A 15,753-nucleotide genomic window follows, 5' to 3' on the forward strand; every position below is an offset into this window, starting at 1 on the left:
TGGCATACCCCAGGTTATACACTGATCAGGTAACAGAAGAAAGTTAGAATCCAGAATTCAGATCTGTAGCCAGTTAAGGGCAGCTCTGAGTATAGAAAGACCCTTTCCAGGTCAAATTGGAAGCCAGGACAAGGGTCCAGGCAAGAGACAAGATCTGAGCTGAAGCCAAGAAGACAGAGTCTGGGGAAAGAGGACAGGGCTGGGGACTCAGAGGCTTTGGGGGGAGTACAGAGCAGAGGGGTCTGGTAGAGTGACTGGAGTGTACAGTGGGGCTCTCCTGCAAGATGGGGAGGTGGGTCCCATCTTAGTGAGGGAAGATGCTAAGCTCAATTTGTGACAGGTGGAAAAATCTCCCCATCTGAGAAACCACCAGGACTTGGAGGGTTTGGATTGCTGGGCCCTTGAAAATGAAATGGGTTGAACATGTGGGTTCCTGGTTAAGACGCTAGAGCCGCTGAATTGCTTCATTGAAGATGAAACTTAATGTCTTGTTCTTTGGCATTTTATTTCAAAATCGCAGCTAGGGAAAAACAAAACAAAACAAAACAAAAAACTGCAGCACCGGGAGACCCGGCCTGAAAACGGAGATGCTGATTGGGGGTCAAAGTATATACCTGACCCACAACACGGAGCAGCGGGGAGTATGGGTCCCCAAGGCCTGAGTGGCGGGGCTAGGGGCCAAGACGCCTGGGTCAGGCCCGTATGGCTTTGGGAGTGTAACACGGCGGCACCGGAGATCCAGGCGTCCCAGCTCCCCCGTCTCTTACTTCATATTGCACTTCAGGTGAGTCATTGGTACGGAGGTGATGGTCCAACAGGGGCTGAATGCTACACGGCGGTGGTCCGTGGAGTGGTCCAGCGAAGCCCAGAGCTTTACACCGGGAGCATCCATTCATGGGCTTTTGATCCGTACTATAGAATAACACAGGCGGAGGTGAGAGGAAATCACACTACAACTCCCAGCAGGCCCTGGGGCATCCTAGCCTGAGGGCCGGCAAAGTTACGCCCCAGGGCCTCATGGGAAATGTAGTCCATTTCCCGGAAGCCCAACGAACGTGGCAAAGGCGGCGCCGAGGCCCAAAGGAGTTGTAGTTCTGCGAAGAGGAGTTGTGAGGCCCTGAAGGCTCGGGGGCGGGGAAAGTTCTTCAGCTGAGAAAACCTGGATAGGCAGGAGGTGTAGTTCTCGGTCCGGATACTCTGGAATTTACAGAAGCTCACAGAAAAGGAGCTCCAGTTCCAGTGCCAGGAAAGGCAAGATAGCTCGGTTCAGACGTTATGAAAGTACCTCCACGGGCCTATGATAGGAAATGTTCTTAGCCGCAGGGGGCTTCCCTGGTGGCTCAGAGGTTAAAGCATCTGCCTGTAAGGCAGGACACCGGGGTTCAATCCCTGGGTCGGGAAGATCCCCTGGAGAAGGAAATGGCAACCCACTCCAGTATTCTTGCCTGGAGAATTCCATGGATGGAGGAGCCTGGTAGGTTACAGTCCATGGGGTCGCAAAGAGTCGGACAGGACTGAGCGACTTCACTTTCACTTTCACTTTCACTTAGGCCACGGAGTCGGGGCAGAGTGCAGAGGCTGGTAGGAGCAAGATTTCTCAAGCCAGCGAAATAGCCCTGGGCGCCTGGGGATCCCTGGGACTCGGAACTCAGCGGCCAGAAGATTGGCTTCGGGTCCCGGAGGCTCATGGGAAGGGAATTTCTCAAGCCAGAGCTCCAGAGGCTCACAGAGAAGCACCATTTAATCCCAAGAAGTGTTCTAGACCACAGGGCCTTGAGGAAAGCAAACTCAATCGGAGGCCCAGAGGCCGATGGACGGAGCCATTTTCAGCTGGTGGGACTATGGTGGGTGATGGGGGTGGGGGACAGGAAGCCTCAGCTCAGAGCCTCTGGGTTGTGAACTTCTCTTGGGCAACCAAGCATCCAGCCCAGCTCCCAGCAGGTGCACCTCACCTGGATCGCCTTCAGTTCCTTGTGGAAACGGAGGACAAGCTGGGGCCCGTTTTCCATGGTGGGAATGTGGAAATGCTGGGGAAGAAAGGGTGGTAAGGACAGGCCCCCAGCCATTTCTTCTCCCTCACAGTCCAAGCTGGCCCTTCCTCACCTTGCCTTGGTACAGGATTTGGTGCACGGGGCAGACCTGGCAAGCGGTGCCTGAACCGAAGACTTCTCGGACCCGGCTGTCCTCCAGCGCCCGCAGGAACTCCTTCATGGTGATCTTACGCTCTACCACTCGGAATTCACCCTGCGGGGCGAGACAAATAACCTCTGAGCCCGGGGGGCTGCCCTGCTGCTCCCTCCGTGTGGATGGTGAAAAAGAGACATGCCATTGTGCCCAGTCCCCTCCACCACCCCCAGTACTCCAGTCCTGCAACACAGCAGTACCCCATCACTCTGGCCACCCGAAGACAGCATGCTCTCACCCAGGTCCGGGCCAGGTCCAGCAGACTCTGTCGGACTACTCCAGGTAGGATGATGCCATCCAGCGGGGGGGTCACCAGTTCCAGCGCTGGGTCAGGTGGAAGAGAAGGGGGAGGGGGCGTGTTACCTCACACCATCCCATCCTCTTAGGAGCCACCCCACTCACAGCCAAGCCCCAAGACCTGCAGCCACTAAGAATTTCTGCTCCCGCCCACTTCCACCCGGCCTGGGGTTGGTCATGGGTGGGCTCACCCCCGTCCTCATAGGTCCAGAAGACGAAGATGTTCATGGTGCCCACCTCGGTGAGCTCGTGATCAGGCCCATACAGCCAGAGGACCTGCTCGCAGCCCTTCTTTTGTGCCTCCTGCTGCACTAACACGGTGGGCCCGTAATTCCTGGTGGACAGCAACATGGTGGAACAGGTCAAGGGACCCCCAGCCTTCCCCCGACGTGGCCCGATGTGAGTCTTTCCAGACCAACACTCATCCTGCTCCCGCCCCACTCACAAACAGCTGTGAGGTCCTTCAAAACCACCTGTGACGTCACCGCCTCTGAGAGGCTTACTGAACCTCCAAGCTGGGTTTCAAGCCTCCTTTGGGCTCTTGCGATCAACTGGCCACCTTGATGCTTTCCCGTTTTGCCCTGATTTAACACACTGTCTCTCACCCAGAGCTGACCTCACTCCCCGTCTGCTCACAAGCCTCCCAGGGCTCCCCACTGTCTCTGGGACAAGATCCCAGCCCTTCAGTCCAGTATTCAGGGCTGGGCCTGGTCTGGGACTACCTGTTAAGCCTTTTGCAAAAGCCAGACTTATTTTTCTTCTCTGACAACTTCGGTGACTCTGCCCCTCCCTGATGCCTCCACTGGTGTGTTCCCAGGATTTGAAAGTGAGCCATTCCAGTATTCTTGCCTAGAGAATCCCATGGACGGAGGAGCCTGGCAAGCCACAGTCCATGGGGTGGTGAAGAGTCAGACACAACTGAGCGACTCACATACATACCACTTTTGTATCCAGGAAACCACCTCCACCCTACCCATCGGACCTCCTTTGTGAAGACTTTCCCATGTTCCGTTGATCTCCATCAGAGCACATGCTGCCCTGGATACCGGGGCTCCCACCAGCCTGGGAGCCCCTGGAGGGCAGGGCCCAGATCAGACTCATCTGTGTCCCCAGCTTCACCCAGTTCAGTTCGGTTCAGTTGCTCAATTGTGTCCGACTCTTTGCAGCCCCATGGACTGCACCACGCCAGGCCTCCCTGTCCATCACCAACTCCTGGAGTTTACTCAAACTCATGTCCATTGAGTCGATGATGCCATCCAACCATCTTATCCTCTGTCGTCCCCTTCTTCTCCCGCCTTCAATCCGTCCCAGCATCAGGGTCTTTTCAAATGAGTCAACTCTTCACATGAGGTGGCCAAAGTACTGGAGTTTCAGCTTCAGTATCAGTCCTTCCAAGAACACTCAGGACTGATCTCCTTTAGGATGGACTGGTTGAATCTCCTTGCAGTCCAAGGGACTCTCAAGAGTCTTCTCCAACACCACAGTTCAAAAGCATCACTTCTGCGGCGCTCAGCTTTCTTTATAGTCCAACTCTCACATCCATACATGACCACTGGAAAAACCATAGCCTTGACTAGACCGACCTTTGTTGGCAAAGTAATATCTCTGCTTTTTAATATGCTGTCTAGGCTGGTCATAACTTTTCTTCCAAAGAGTAAGCATCTTTTAATTTCATGGCTGTAATCACCATCTGCAGTGATTTTGGAGCCCAAGAAAATAAAGTCTGCCAATGTTTCCCCATCTATTTGCCATGAAGTGATGGGGCCAGATGACATGATCTTAGTTTTCTGAATGTTGAACTTTAAGCCAACTTTTTCACTCTCCTCTTTCATTTTCATCAAGAGGCTCTTTAGTTCTTTGCTTTCTGCCATAAGGGTGGTGTCATCTGCATATCTGAAGTTATTGATATTTCTCCTGGCAATTTTGATTCCAGCTTGTGCTTCTTCCAGTCCAGCGTTTCTCATGATGTACTCTGTATGTAAGTTAAATGAGCAGGGTGACCATATACAGCCTTGTCGTACTCCTTTTCCTATTTGGAACCAGTCTGTTGTTCCATGTCCAGTTCTGTTGCTTCCTGACCTGCATACAGATTTCTCAAGATGCAGGTCAGGTGGTCTGGTATTCCCATCTTGTTCAGAATTTTCCACAGCTTCTTGTGATCTACACAGTCAAAGGCTTTGGCATAGCCAGTAAAGAAGGAATAAATATTTTTCTGAAACTCTCCTGCTTTTTAGATGATCCAGTGGATGTTGGCAATTTGATCTCTCGTTCCTCTGCCTTTTCTAAAACCAGCTTGATCATCGAGAAGTTCACGTTGGCCCTCAGGAAACCTCAACGAGATGTTTTGAAAGGACCTGAATGAACTCCCAGCTGGGCCACACTTGCTGTCCCAACACACCCTAAGCCCGCCCTCTGCCTTATCCCTATCCTAACCCTCCTTGCCCTGCTGAGCCGAGGCCCCTGGCAAGACAGATAAATTCACAGGAAGTCCACAGGCAGGGTGGTGGATACCAGAGCCCCTGGGTACTACAGGAGCTGAGGGAGGTTGGGTTTTCAGGGGAGGCTACCTGGAGGAGAGACCAGTGAGCTAAGTGTGAATTCATTTCTAAAGACTTCCCTGGGAACCAATCTGAGTCTCACCACTGGCCATCCAAAAACACACCCGGTGTCTCTGACGCCCAGTGCACCAGACCCAAGGGGTGGGCAAAGGACTACTTACCCTCCCAGCTTGTAGTCGCCGACCCCACCCACCCAGGCCCGGATGAATGATGGATCTGCCAGGAGGGAGACAGGTTTCAAGGCATCTCCAGGGAAGTAGGCGCCCACCGGGCTGAGAATGACGAACAGGAGGGCTCGAGTAGGGTGGCCGACACCTAGCGAGGGCTGCGATGGGCGGAAGGGGGTATCAGGGACCCAGGAGTCCAGGCCCCCAGCCCCTTCCCTGACCCATGCCTGGGTCCCCGGCCCTTCTCCTTCAGGAAGGCAACCCGCCCCCCAAGCGTGGCTCCGCAGCCCCCGTAGCCGGCCCACCTCGTTCCCGATCAACACGGGCCGCACGTAGAGGCTAGTGCCCACGTTGCCAGGGACCCAGTCCTGGTCCACTTCCACCAGCCGGCGGATGCACTCCAGCAACTCAATTTTGTCAAAACTCTGGGTGGGATGAAGATGAGTCAGGGGACCCTCGAGACCCTGGCCCCCACCCATGCCCCCCTGCCCCACCCTCCTCAGGCGGCCGGGGGCCCCTCACCGGCAGGCAGAGGCGGAGGGCCGAGCGCAGCATCCGTTCCATGTTGAGCCAAGGTCGGAAGAGGCGCACACGCTGGTCCCCACCTTTGAACGCCTTCATGCCTTCAAAGAGCTGCAGGGACAGGAAGGGCGGAAGGTCAGGGTTCAGGGAGACAGCTCACCCAGCCAGGGAGAGACACAGGCTGATACACAGGGATACTGACACAGAAAAATACAGCAAGCAGGGAAGAGATTAACCCACTGAGCACACAGAGGAGGAGAGGAAAGATCCAGACAGACCAGGAGAGGAGACAGCAAGGGACAGAAGCCAGAGAAAGCAGAACAGAGAGACCCAGAGCAAGGAGCACGCTTTGCTTAAACCCTTTCCGTGTTACTGGGACCATTTCTCAGGAATGAGGATGACATGGAAGTTACCTGTTTATTTATTTGGCCACACCACATGCTTTGTGGGATCTTAGTTCCCCGACTAGGGATTGAACCCAGGACATTCGGCAGTGAGAGCTCAAAGTCTTAACCACTGGACCACCAGGGAATTCCCAGAAGTTATCTTTTTAAATAGCCTTTTTGTGTTTTAGAGAAATACTTTAATAGCCATGGATGAAATCATACAATGTTCACCCAGATGGCCAATAGGGAAAAGATGCTCAATATCGCTAATTATTAGAAAAGTGCAAATCAAAACTACAGAGAGGTACCACTTCATAGGTCAATATGGCCATCATTCAAATGTCTACAAATAACCAATGCTGGAGAGGGTGTAGAGAAAGGGACCCCTCCTACACTGTCGGTGGGAATATAAATTGGTGCAACCATTATGGAATACAGTATGGAGGTTCCTAAAAAAAAAAATTTAAAAATAGAGGTGCTGTATGATTCAACAACCCCACTTGTGGGCATATATCAGACAGAACTAATTCAAAAAGATGCCTGCACCCCTGTGTTCACAGCAGTGCTATTTAACTAAGATATGGAAGCAATTTTAATGTTCATCAACAAATACATAAATAAAGATATCACTAGAGAACCACCCCCCCTACTCCCACTAAGCCCAGGTAAGTTCTTGGTGAATAGTAGGTTTCTATTGACTGGATGAATGAATAAATGAATGAAGAATGCAAAATAGAAATAATTGGAGTATTTTGGGAAAAAATGTAAAAATAAGGGCAAGAGGTAAGAGTGGGAAGCTGCCTTATCACATATGAAAACATTATAAATCTACACTTAAAGTGACATTGACAAATGAACTGACAGGTCAAACAACGCAAGAGACTAGAAAGTGGATTATCGTATAACTGAATCACTTTGCTGTATACCTGAAACCACCACAATATTGTAACCCAACTGTATTTCAGTAAAAATTGTAAAAAAAAAAAAAAAAAAAAAAAAGATCAACTCAGTTAAATGGTGCTGAACAACCAAATATCCATTTCTGGGTGGGGGGAGGGGGGTGGGCGGAAATTAAGTTGCATCCCTACCTCATACTGGAGAAGGCAATGGCAACCCACTCCAGTACTCTTGCCTGGAAAATCCCATGGACAGAGGAGCCTGGTGGGCAGCAGTCCATGGGGTCGCAAAGAGTCGGACATGACTGAGCAACTTCACTTTCACTTTTCACTTTCATGAACTGGAGAAAGAAATGGCAACCCACTCCAGTGTTCTTGCCTGGAGAATCCCAGGGATGGGGGAGCCTGGTGGGCTGCTGTCTATCGGGTCGCACAGCGTCGGACACGACTGGAGCGACTCAGCAGCAGCAGCAGCAGCAGCAGCAACCTCATACCTCACATCAGGAAAATTTTCAAGTTTAAATGAAATTTCTTCCATAAGCAGTAAAGGAAAACACAAAAGGACCATTTTATATTTTGAATTGGGGCAGGTGTTCTAAATATGACAAATCACAGAAATCAAAAAGAAAAGACTGCATAAAAATAAAAATAAACAAACTGGGTAGAAACTTTCAACTCACATCACAAATGATTTATCTTTAATACACAAAGTAATCCTACAAACAAATACAGAAACCAACTCTAATAGAAAAATCAGCCAAGAAAATGGACAGTTCACAGGAAGGAACTAAAAATGGCTCTTCCATTGTGAAAAGATGGTCAACTCCATTCATAATCGGGAGGAAAAGGCAAATTAAAATTACTTTGAAGTACCTTTAAAAACACTTAGGAGGTTACAAGACATCTAAAAGTTTCACAAGGGTCATCCAGGGTACAGGGAAAACAGGCCTGGCTGGTAAGTGTGGAAATTGACACAGCTCTGTCACAACATCTGTCACAGAAGATATTGATGACTCAACATCTGTCTGTCAGCAATTACAAGCACATACACCCTTTGAGCCAACAGTTCCAGAAATTGAAAGGAGAGGCACATTTGCTCTTAAAGGAAGTGAAGTGTTTGCGGTTTATTGCAGTGCTGTTTATATTAGCACAAGCCTGGGGACAACCTAAGTGTCCAGCAACAGGTGATCACCTAAAGGAGGCATTTTTAGGATGGAATACTACAGAGCAGCAGGAAAGGAGGACAAAGCTCTTCAAGGGCTGCCCAAGAATCTCTAGGCTACATTAAAAGAAGGGAAAACGAAAGTGTCCATCACTCGGTCATGTCCGACTCTGTGACCCCATGGACTGTAGCCCACCAGCCTCCTCTGTCCATGGGATTCTCCAGGCAAGAATACTGGAGTGGGTTGCCATTTTCTCTTCCAGGGGATCTTCCCAACCCAGGGATCGAACCCACATCTCTTGTGTCTCCTGTGTTGGCAGGCGGATGCTTTACCACTGTACCACCTAAGGAGCGCTATGTGAGAGCTATCATGAAAGACATGTTTTCTGGATGCTCAACCCCTTCATCTTCACTCACTCCACTAAAGAAAAGTACTGGGTCCCCAAAAGTACTTTTGCCCTCCAAAAGTACTGTTGGAGGACATCGTGTCATGCTGGGCTGAAAGGAGAGCCAAATAAATGGTGATCTCCAAAAGCCACCTTCCTGGGGGCGGGAGGGACTCTGTAGACACGTCTTGACCATCTGTCCTTTGTATCTGTTCCCCACGCTGGGTCTCCTCTGCACAGAACTGATCCATTCGAATCAAATGTCCAGAGTAGGTGGGAAGGAAAACCATCAAAATTCTGAAAAGAAAAGAAACAGAGAGGAAAGAAAAAAAAAAGGTGGGCCGTGGGGGGGTGAGGGGGGTGGGGAACATGCCTAACGTTGGAGAATGACTCTGTAAGGGACAAAAATCAGTCAAAGTGCCAACCAGCTACTAGAACTGCAGTGTGTCCCTCCAAAATCTGGCAACAAGTAAAGCTTCTTTGGAAAAGACTTTGCTTTCAGCCATAGCTTGAAGCTGGTAACTGGGTAAAATGTCTCCTGCGTCTCTCTCCTCGTGGGCCCTCACCAAGTCCCACAAAGCCAATCCTCCTCCTCCTATGTCCCCATATCAGCATGGTCCCGTGGTCTACACAGTCACCCAGCTAAACCCCTCGGCACAGTATTCAGCCCTCCTTGCCCTTCCCTAGCCCCGCTGGTCCATCCCTGGTATCCCTGAATCTCTCTGCCCCATCCCCTCCTGGCGATCCCCCTGGCTCTGACCTCAGCTCATCCTTCACATGGCCTGAGAAGGGTCTTACTCTACCTGCCGTATGCCTGCTCAGAGCCCTCGGGGCTCCCAGTGCCCTTGGCAAGGTCCCAGCTTCTCTGGGGTTCTGACATCCTCAGCCTCCCCGTAGTCTCCAACCCCACACTTCCCTCCCAAATATACCAGGCTCTTCTTTGGACTGTGTCTTTATACTGATGTCGCCTCTCCCTCTAAGAGCCTCGGCTCCCCTCTTTGCCAGGAAAGACTCCACTTTCGGTCGAATCAGAGGTAGGGTGGGCGTTCCTCTTCTGGCCTCCCATAATACCTCAGCTGCCTCCATCAGAGTCCAGATCCCCCTGGGTGGGCACCAAAGCGTGGGGTTTTCAAGAGAAGGAACTGGGTCTGCTCATCTCTGGGGACCCGGCATCACCCAACATGGGACTTGGAACATGACAAGCCTCAGAAAAATGGATGAGGAGGGTGTGGAAATAAGAAACACACATAAAGCAAACCCAGGGAGGTAGACCCAGCAAGAGACCCAGCAAGATGGAAGAGACGCAGGGAGAGACAGGGGAGAGAGGGCCGCCGCCCTGCCACCTGAAGGGAGTAGTGCAGAGCGGAGCAGGCCGGGTGCAGCGTGAGGTTCTGGAAGGGCTGGATTCGGGGCTGGCCCCAGCCCTTCTCCTGGCTCCATTCCACCATCAGCATGTGGTCGGTGAATGTCTTCCCGAACAGCAGGGGCTGGCTGGGGTCAGGCTTCTTATGAGGCTCCTGTGTCATTTCCAGCTGCAGGTCAGCAGCCTGAGAAAAGACAGGCGTCCTGGAGTCTGACCACAGCTTCCAATCTGAAAGACTACAACTCCCAGAAAGCCCTGGGGCTGAGAACCAGAGAGAAGAGGGATCTGTAGTCCCAGAGGCTTCTGGGACATGCAATTTCATCACTTTCCCATGGCCTGATGGCAAGCAATTAGGCTAACCCATTGCCACCCACCTTCACCTTCGGACCCTGGATCTTTTGGAGACGACTAAAGCTAGCTCCCAGTCCTTGCCTCCCTCAGACCCACTGGTCCAGGCCCCCAGCCCCTCTTCCTTGAGATCCAAACCCTAATCCCCACTGTCACCTTGAAGCTGGATGAGGCATATCTTCTGGGACCACACAGAAACCAAGGAACAGGGAGAAATCTGGGGATCCAAATCTGAGGGTGGGGACAGAAGTAAGAGAGGTGATGAGACCAGGAGACAGAGAGAGCAGGGGGTCCTTGCACCCATCTTTTCCGCAACCTGCACCCGGGATGTTCCTTGGGCATGCTCTGTCTCAGGCCCAGTGCTTCCAGACAGAGCACAGGGCCCTGGCCAGGTCTGCTCCCCTGTCCTGATCAGCATGGAGCAGGAGGTTCACAAGGAGGCCAAGTCCGCTCCCTGCCCCCACAAAGGCCATCTCAATAAAGAGCTGAATCGGCTCCCATCCCTTCCTCCAAGCTGGGGCAAAGTCAAATACAGGCGCCTCCTACCCCAGGGAACTTTGGCCCCAGCCCTGCCTGAGCCCAGATCAGACAGAGGACGACAAGAGGTGTGCAGGTAAGTGAAGGCCTCCCCGGGGAACTCAAATCCTGAAAAGAGCTAGAAAAGTGGAGGGCCCATAGGTCACGCTCCCCCAGGACCCAGGACCCAGGGCCCCAGCCCTTGCTATTACAGACCCTGGATTCCAGGCCCCCACCTCAGGATCCAGACCCCCCAGCCCCCTCCACCCTCAGACCCAAAATGGCAAGTCCTTCCCTTTGGGGGCATTAGATCAACTGGGCTCAGCTTAATCGAGGCCCCAGTCCCACACCCTGGACACCAGCAATTCCAATTCCCTATGGTTCCCAGGGCTGTAGGGAACTGAGGGGCAGCCACATACACTTGGGGACCACCCCGGTCATCAAGAGACATTGCTCGGATGAACGCTTCCCCTGTGGTCCGGCCCAAGGCCAGCGGGGGAGAGAAGGTCTGTCTGTGTCTAGCAGGATGGCCTCTCCCCCACAGTCTCTGACCTCGCGATACCTCTTTCCTCAGCCCGGTGGAAAGGCAGCTGTGATGAGGTTTGGCTGACAGAACAGCCTAGGCTGCTCCTGCCCTGTGAGCTGAGGGAACTGAGAACAGATGTGAATGGCCGAAGTCACTGGCCAGTAGGTGAGTCATGGGGAGACGGGGGCTGTGGGTTTGGAATTCCCAAAGTCTAGGCCATCAAGTCTGAGGAATGGTCCTGGATGTTATGAGCGCCGGAGAGCTACTAGGATGATCGCAGTGTGGATCCTGGGCATGGCCTCTAGGTGGCGCTCTGTGGCTTGCCCAAGCCAGGGGCGGGTTACTGGCCAGGAGGGGGACAAGACACCCCTGGCATAGAGATAACACCAACTGGCAGGGCGGGGGCAGGCAGCAGGTGGACAGGAAAGCAGCCCTCAGAGGAAGGCAGAAAGGAAAAAAGTAGAGAAAAAGAAGAATGAGAAAAAATAAGAGACAAGGAAGTAAAAGACATGGACATTAAGGAACAGGAATCCAAGGCCAAGAGAAGTCAGATTAGATATGATCACAGAGGGGCTCAGCAATAAAGAATCTGCCTGTCAATACAGGAGACCTGGGTTCAATCCCTGAGTCGAGAAGATCCCCCGGAGAAGGGAATGGCAACCCACTCCAGTATTCTTGCCTGGAGAATCCCATGGACAGAGGAGCCTGGCGGGCTACAGTCCAGGGGGCTAAAAAGAATCAAACACGACTGAGCAACTAACACTTTCACTTTCATACAGAGAGAGGGGAAAATCCCCTGGAGGAGGAAATGGCAACCCACTCCAGTATTCTTGCCTGGGACATCCCTTGGACAGACAAGCCTGGCAGGTTACAGTCCATGGGGTTGCAAAAGTTGGACACAAGTTAGTGACTAAACCACCACCACCACCACCATATAGAGAGAGACTGAAACAAGACACACGAGGGAGGGAAATTCAGGCATGGCAAAGCCTGGAGAAATCAAGGAAAAAAAATACTGAGGGTAAGATGAACTGAAGCCATAAGAAAGAGTGAACAGGAGAAAGGAGAGTAATAGATCAAGACCCAACGTTGGGGGACAGCACAAAGTGAAAGGGAGGCCTAGGAAACGAGGAGAGACTAGCAGAGACAGGGTAATGCCAACACCTGGAGAGAAGCTGCCTCAGCGATGCTTGGAGACAGAGATACCCAGGAGAGACAGAGAGGAGGAGCAGGAAAACACACCCACAAGGCAGAGAAGAGGTGCCGGGCACTGTTTCCAGGAGATTATAAATCTGTACTGGCCATAGAGACACTGTCACACTGGGAGAAGCTGCCTTCACCCTCCCAGGATATTTTTCTGGGGGCAGGGGTCTCACCCCTCCTCAGGGAAGGTGCTCCACCACCTGATACCCCAAACTGTTGGGGGATTGGGCCCCAAGGAGATCTCAGATGAGCGCTGAGCTTTCGGGAAATAGTTGTAAAAAGCTCTGGGGCTGAATTAGGAAATGAGAAATAGTTGGAGTTGGGGTAGGGTATGCGCAGAGCAGGGCTCTATAATATGATGGAATCTTCACTGACCCTAGCACTCACAGCCCAAGGGTGTCCTACCACCATCGCCCAGGAGTGTTTTTGCAAAGTTAAGATTGCCCCAGGCACAGCCCAGGCTGGTCCCCGTCTCAACTCAGAAAGGAAACATCTGTCCTGCTATCCATCAAGCTAAGAGTCCCATACAAATTCAGGTACAAAGTTAACAGGAACCATTTTTCCCAACGTTAAGCTGCAGCTGTCAAGGGTTATAAAGACTCCCTTCTTCGAGTTGTTATTGTTTCCTTCCTCACTGAGAAACCCTGTTCTCTCAAATCACAGGCTCTCCGAAGCTCTGCCTGTTGACATGTATCAGTAAGAATGGAGGGTCCCACTCTCAGCAGGAGAATCTCTGTCGCTGACAATGAGGTATTAACTCTCTTTTCAACCCTGGCGCAGAGTTTCAGATAAGGGGTTTCCGGGACACAACATTCTACCTCTATCTTTAGTGCCAAGAAAATAGGGCCTTGGGTCCTAGTCCCAGTCCAGATCTGAAACTGAACTCTGCCTTCATCCTGCTCCCACTTACCTAGAGGGTCTGGGAATCTTATTCTGGAGCCCCCAAAGGCTCTCTTCCCTCCTAATCCATCCCGTCACCCCAGTCCCATGCTTCTCCCATTGCCGTCTCCTCTTCTATATATCCATCCCTAGAAGTCCCATCTGGGTCCCCCTTCCCACCGATTACTTCTCTCCCTTCATCCCCATTAAAGCCTCGTGCTCCTTTCTAAGGGACTCCCTCCTCCTTGGCTCCCTGCAGCGGAACCTGAGTGCGGGAGTACCTGCGCCCCACCGGATGGGCCACCGGCGAGTGGTCCACCCGGAAGTGCGCCTCCCCTAAGAGCTCCCCAGACCCCGGCACTGGGCCGCGAACCCACCTGCCTCAAAGCCGCTGCAGCCATGGTCTGTGTGGCTGGTATCTGTGCCCGCCCAGGGAGCGGCCCGGGATAAAGACGTTCCGGCCCCGCCCCGCTCACGCCTCCTCCTGTGGGATGGTTTGTCAGCCTAGCACCCCAGGCGGGCCTGGCCTTCCCAGTTGCAGGGCGCCCGCGGGGAGCAGGGCCCTACCGCAGAGCGCATGCGCTAGACCCCGCGAGCAGAAGGGAGTAACTTGAAACACATCCTCCTTCCAGCCCCGACGCCTGAGTGTGCATTCAGCGGTTTTCAGAAATGCATTTTAATAGGTACAGTACCGTGGTGGAGAGCTAAAGGGAAAAGAAGGGAGGGGTGGGGAGCAGAAATCTTCACATATCGCAATTCTTGATGAGAAGAAAAACCACGCAATTAAGGTCGGTGGGCGCAGATGTTATATAAAAGTACACTTTTGAAGGGAAAGGACTACGAAGAGGGTGGCAGATAGGGATGAAGGGGGAGCTTGACTCTGCCCGGATACTTCCCTGTTTGAATATAGGTTTCCTTTCCAGCGAGAAGATATACGTGTACTCTTTGTAACTTTTTAAAGAGATAAACACACAGGGTTCACCATGCCTCCTTCCAGCCCTTTTCATCAGGGACGCCTGAAATTGTTCAGTTCCCCAGTTCATCAATGAGCTTCAGTGAGCAGCCTCTAGGCAGGATTCCCTGGTTATGCCCCTTCTAGACTGTCTCCCCAGTTTCATGACCCTCAGAGGCAGACAGTCGACTACAGTCCCTGCTGAGTGCGTGCATGCTCAGTTGCTTCGTGTCCGACTGTGTCCATGGGATTTTCCTGGCAAGAATACTGGAGTGGGTTGCCATGCCCTCCTCCTTGCCGACTCAGCAGGGATCGAACCCGCTTCTCCTGCATTGCAGGCGGATTATTTACCCACTGAGCCACTTGGGAAGCCCTGCAGCCCCTCAGGAACTCTGTAATCGCGAGCAAGTCAAACCTGTTTCAGTGTTCCCTATATCGTGCCCCGAGGTCACCGTGCGCATCCCCCTCCCCCCAAAAAAATCTTCCGTGGTCAAAGTTCCCCCATCTCCTGCATCCAGGTTACTGTGACACCAAACTATTGTTCCTGTTGTATCCTCAAACTCCGCTCCTGAGGTCACTGTGTCTGCGTAATTCTACTCTGAGACATTTTGTTCCCAAATTCTGGTACCCCTGTACGAAAAGCCACAGGCCCGGGCAGTCAAATTCTGAGTCCTTCCCCACAGGGTGTCTCCTTGTTTTCCTTCCCACCTGCCCAGTCCTCCTCCCCTACCACCTAGGCTGGAGCCGCAAGTGTGCGGCGCCCAGGCGGCTCCCCGCCTCCGCCGCGGCCAATCAGGGATTGCCGCACACACCCCCGCCTCGGCCAATCCCGCAGCAGCAATGCAGCCCCACCTCCGCACCCGGGGGACCTACCCCCGATAGAGCCCCTCGCCCTATCTGGGGGGGCGGCCAGACTCCGCTCCCTCCCAGCCGGGGAGTCCACACCGCCTAGTTCCCTCCTCCTCAAACCCTGGAGTCCAGATCCCAGCCCTTTCTGCCTCTGACCCGGGAGTGTCAACCCCCTAGCTTCCCCTTCCCTCATTATTTTTGGTTCTGGGCAGCCTCCTACTCCGCTGCAAGCGAGGTCAAAGCTGCTTTTCCCTAAGGGCCTAGAATAAAGTGGAGGCCTGTTTGCTTAACCCCCTCCATTATCTCCTAATTACAGCTTAATTGACTCTCCCTTGCGGGCCTTTTTAATTACCTCGCCGGTGAAGCCGACCTGCAATATTTTTCCCAGGAGCCCTGGACGGCAGTCTCCTACCGCAAGGCCTGCCGGGAGTTGTAGTCCCTCGGGTCTAAGCCACGCGTGGGAATGCGTGGGAGCTGGATGGGACGGGGGCGGGGGACCCGGTCCTGGCATGGTAGGACTCGTAAAGGGCCGGAAATAAATGCAATGATGCCTTCCTCC

The 15,753-nt window shown here is 52.7% G+C and overlaps 1 protein-coding gene and 2 long non-coding RNA genes across 10 annotated transcripts; 1 reads left to right on the forward strand and 2 right to left on the reverse strand.

The window, feature by feature from the left end:
* Positions 1-486: 486 nt before the first annotated feature.
* On the reverse strand, positions 487-13,816 carry BCAT2 (branched chain amino acid transaminase 2). Of its 6 annotated transcripts, XM_027978581.2 has the most exons (11): positions 13,771-13,816; positions 10,426-10,500; positions 9,902-10,105; positions 5,729-5,839; positions 5,512-5,631; positions 5,201-5,364; positions 2,673-2,815; positions 2,423-2,508; positions 2,104-2,244; positions 1,953-2,027; positions 487-912 (listed from the first exon to the last, which is right to left on the reverse strand). In XM_027978581.2, exons 1-11 carry the CDS (start codon positions 13,792-13,794, stop codon positions 874-876), a joined length of 1,182 nt encoding a protein of 393 aa, XP_027834382.1. In that variant the 5' UTR covers positions 13,795-13,816; the 3' UTR covers positions 487-873. The 6 variants fall into 6 exon arrangements, with proteins under 6 accessions (XP_027834382.1, XP_027834384.1, XP_060254741.1 ...); XM_027978583.2 differs by lacking the exons at positions 9,902-10,105; positions 10,426-10,500 and adding an exon at positions 8,712-8,855; XM_060398758.1 differs by having other exon boundaries at positions 487-2,027.
* On the reverse strand, positions 7,082-8,705 carry LOC132657776 (uncharacterized). Its single transcript, XR_009596377.1, has 2 exons — positions 7,884-8,705; positions 7,082-7,541 (listed from the first exon to the last, which is right to left on the reverse strand). It is a non-coding gene; the product is annotated as an uncharacterized LOC132657776 (long non-coding RNA).
* Positions 10,851-15,752, forward strand: LOC105608433 (uncharacterized). Of its 3 annotated transcripts, XR_006056228.1 has the most exons (5): positions 10,851-10,882; positions 11,360-11,476; positions 13,178-13,264; positions 14,026-14,076; positions 14,684-15,752. It is a non-coding gene; the product is annotated as an uncharacterized LOC105608433 (long non-coding RNA). The 3 variants fall into 3 exon arrangements; XR_009596376.1 differs by having other exon boundaries at positions 13,178-14,076; XR_001045264.3 differs by lacking the exon at positions 14,026-14,076 and having other exon boundaries at positions 15,511-15,752.
* The last annotated feature ends 1 nt before the right edge of the window (position 15,753 follows it).

This window comes from Ovis aries, chromosome 14, assembly GCF_016772045.2.
Source record: "Ovis aries strain OAR_USU_Benz2616 breed Rambouillet chromosome 14, ARS-UI_Ramb_v3.0, whole genome shotgun sequence".
Taxonomy (NCBI): Eukaryota; Metazoa; Chordata; class Mammalia; order Artiodactyla; family Bovidae; genus Ovis; species Ovis aries.

Excerpts from the sequence above, each read along its gene's own strand:
- BCAT2 (XM_060398758.1), bottom strand. The coding sequence starts at position 13,794 with ATGGCTGCAGCGGCTTTGAGGCAG. Across the intron at positions 5,840-9,901 it reads CTCTGCACTACTCCCTTCAG|CTCTTTGAAGGCATGAAGGC; the intron begins GTGGCAGGGCGG and ends CTGTCCCTGCAG. Across the intron at positions 2,245-2,422 it reads TGGACCTGGCCCGGACCTGG|GGTGAATTCCGAGTGGTAGA; the intron begins GTGAGAGCATGC and ends CTCGCCCCGCAG.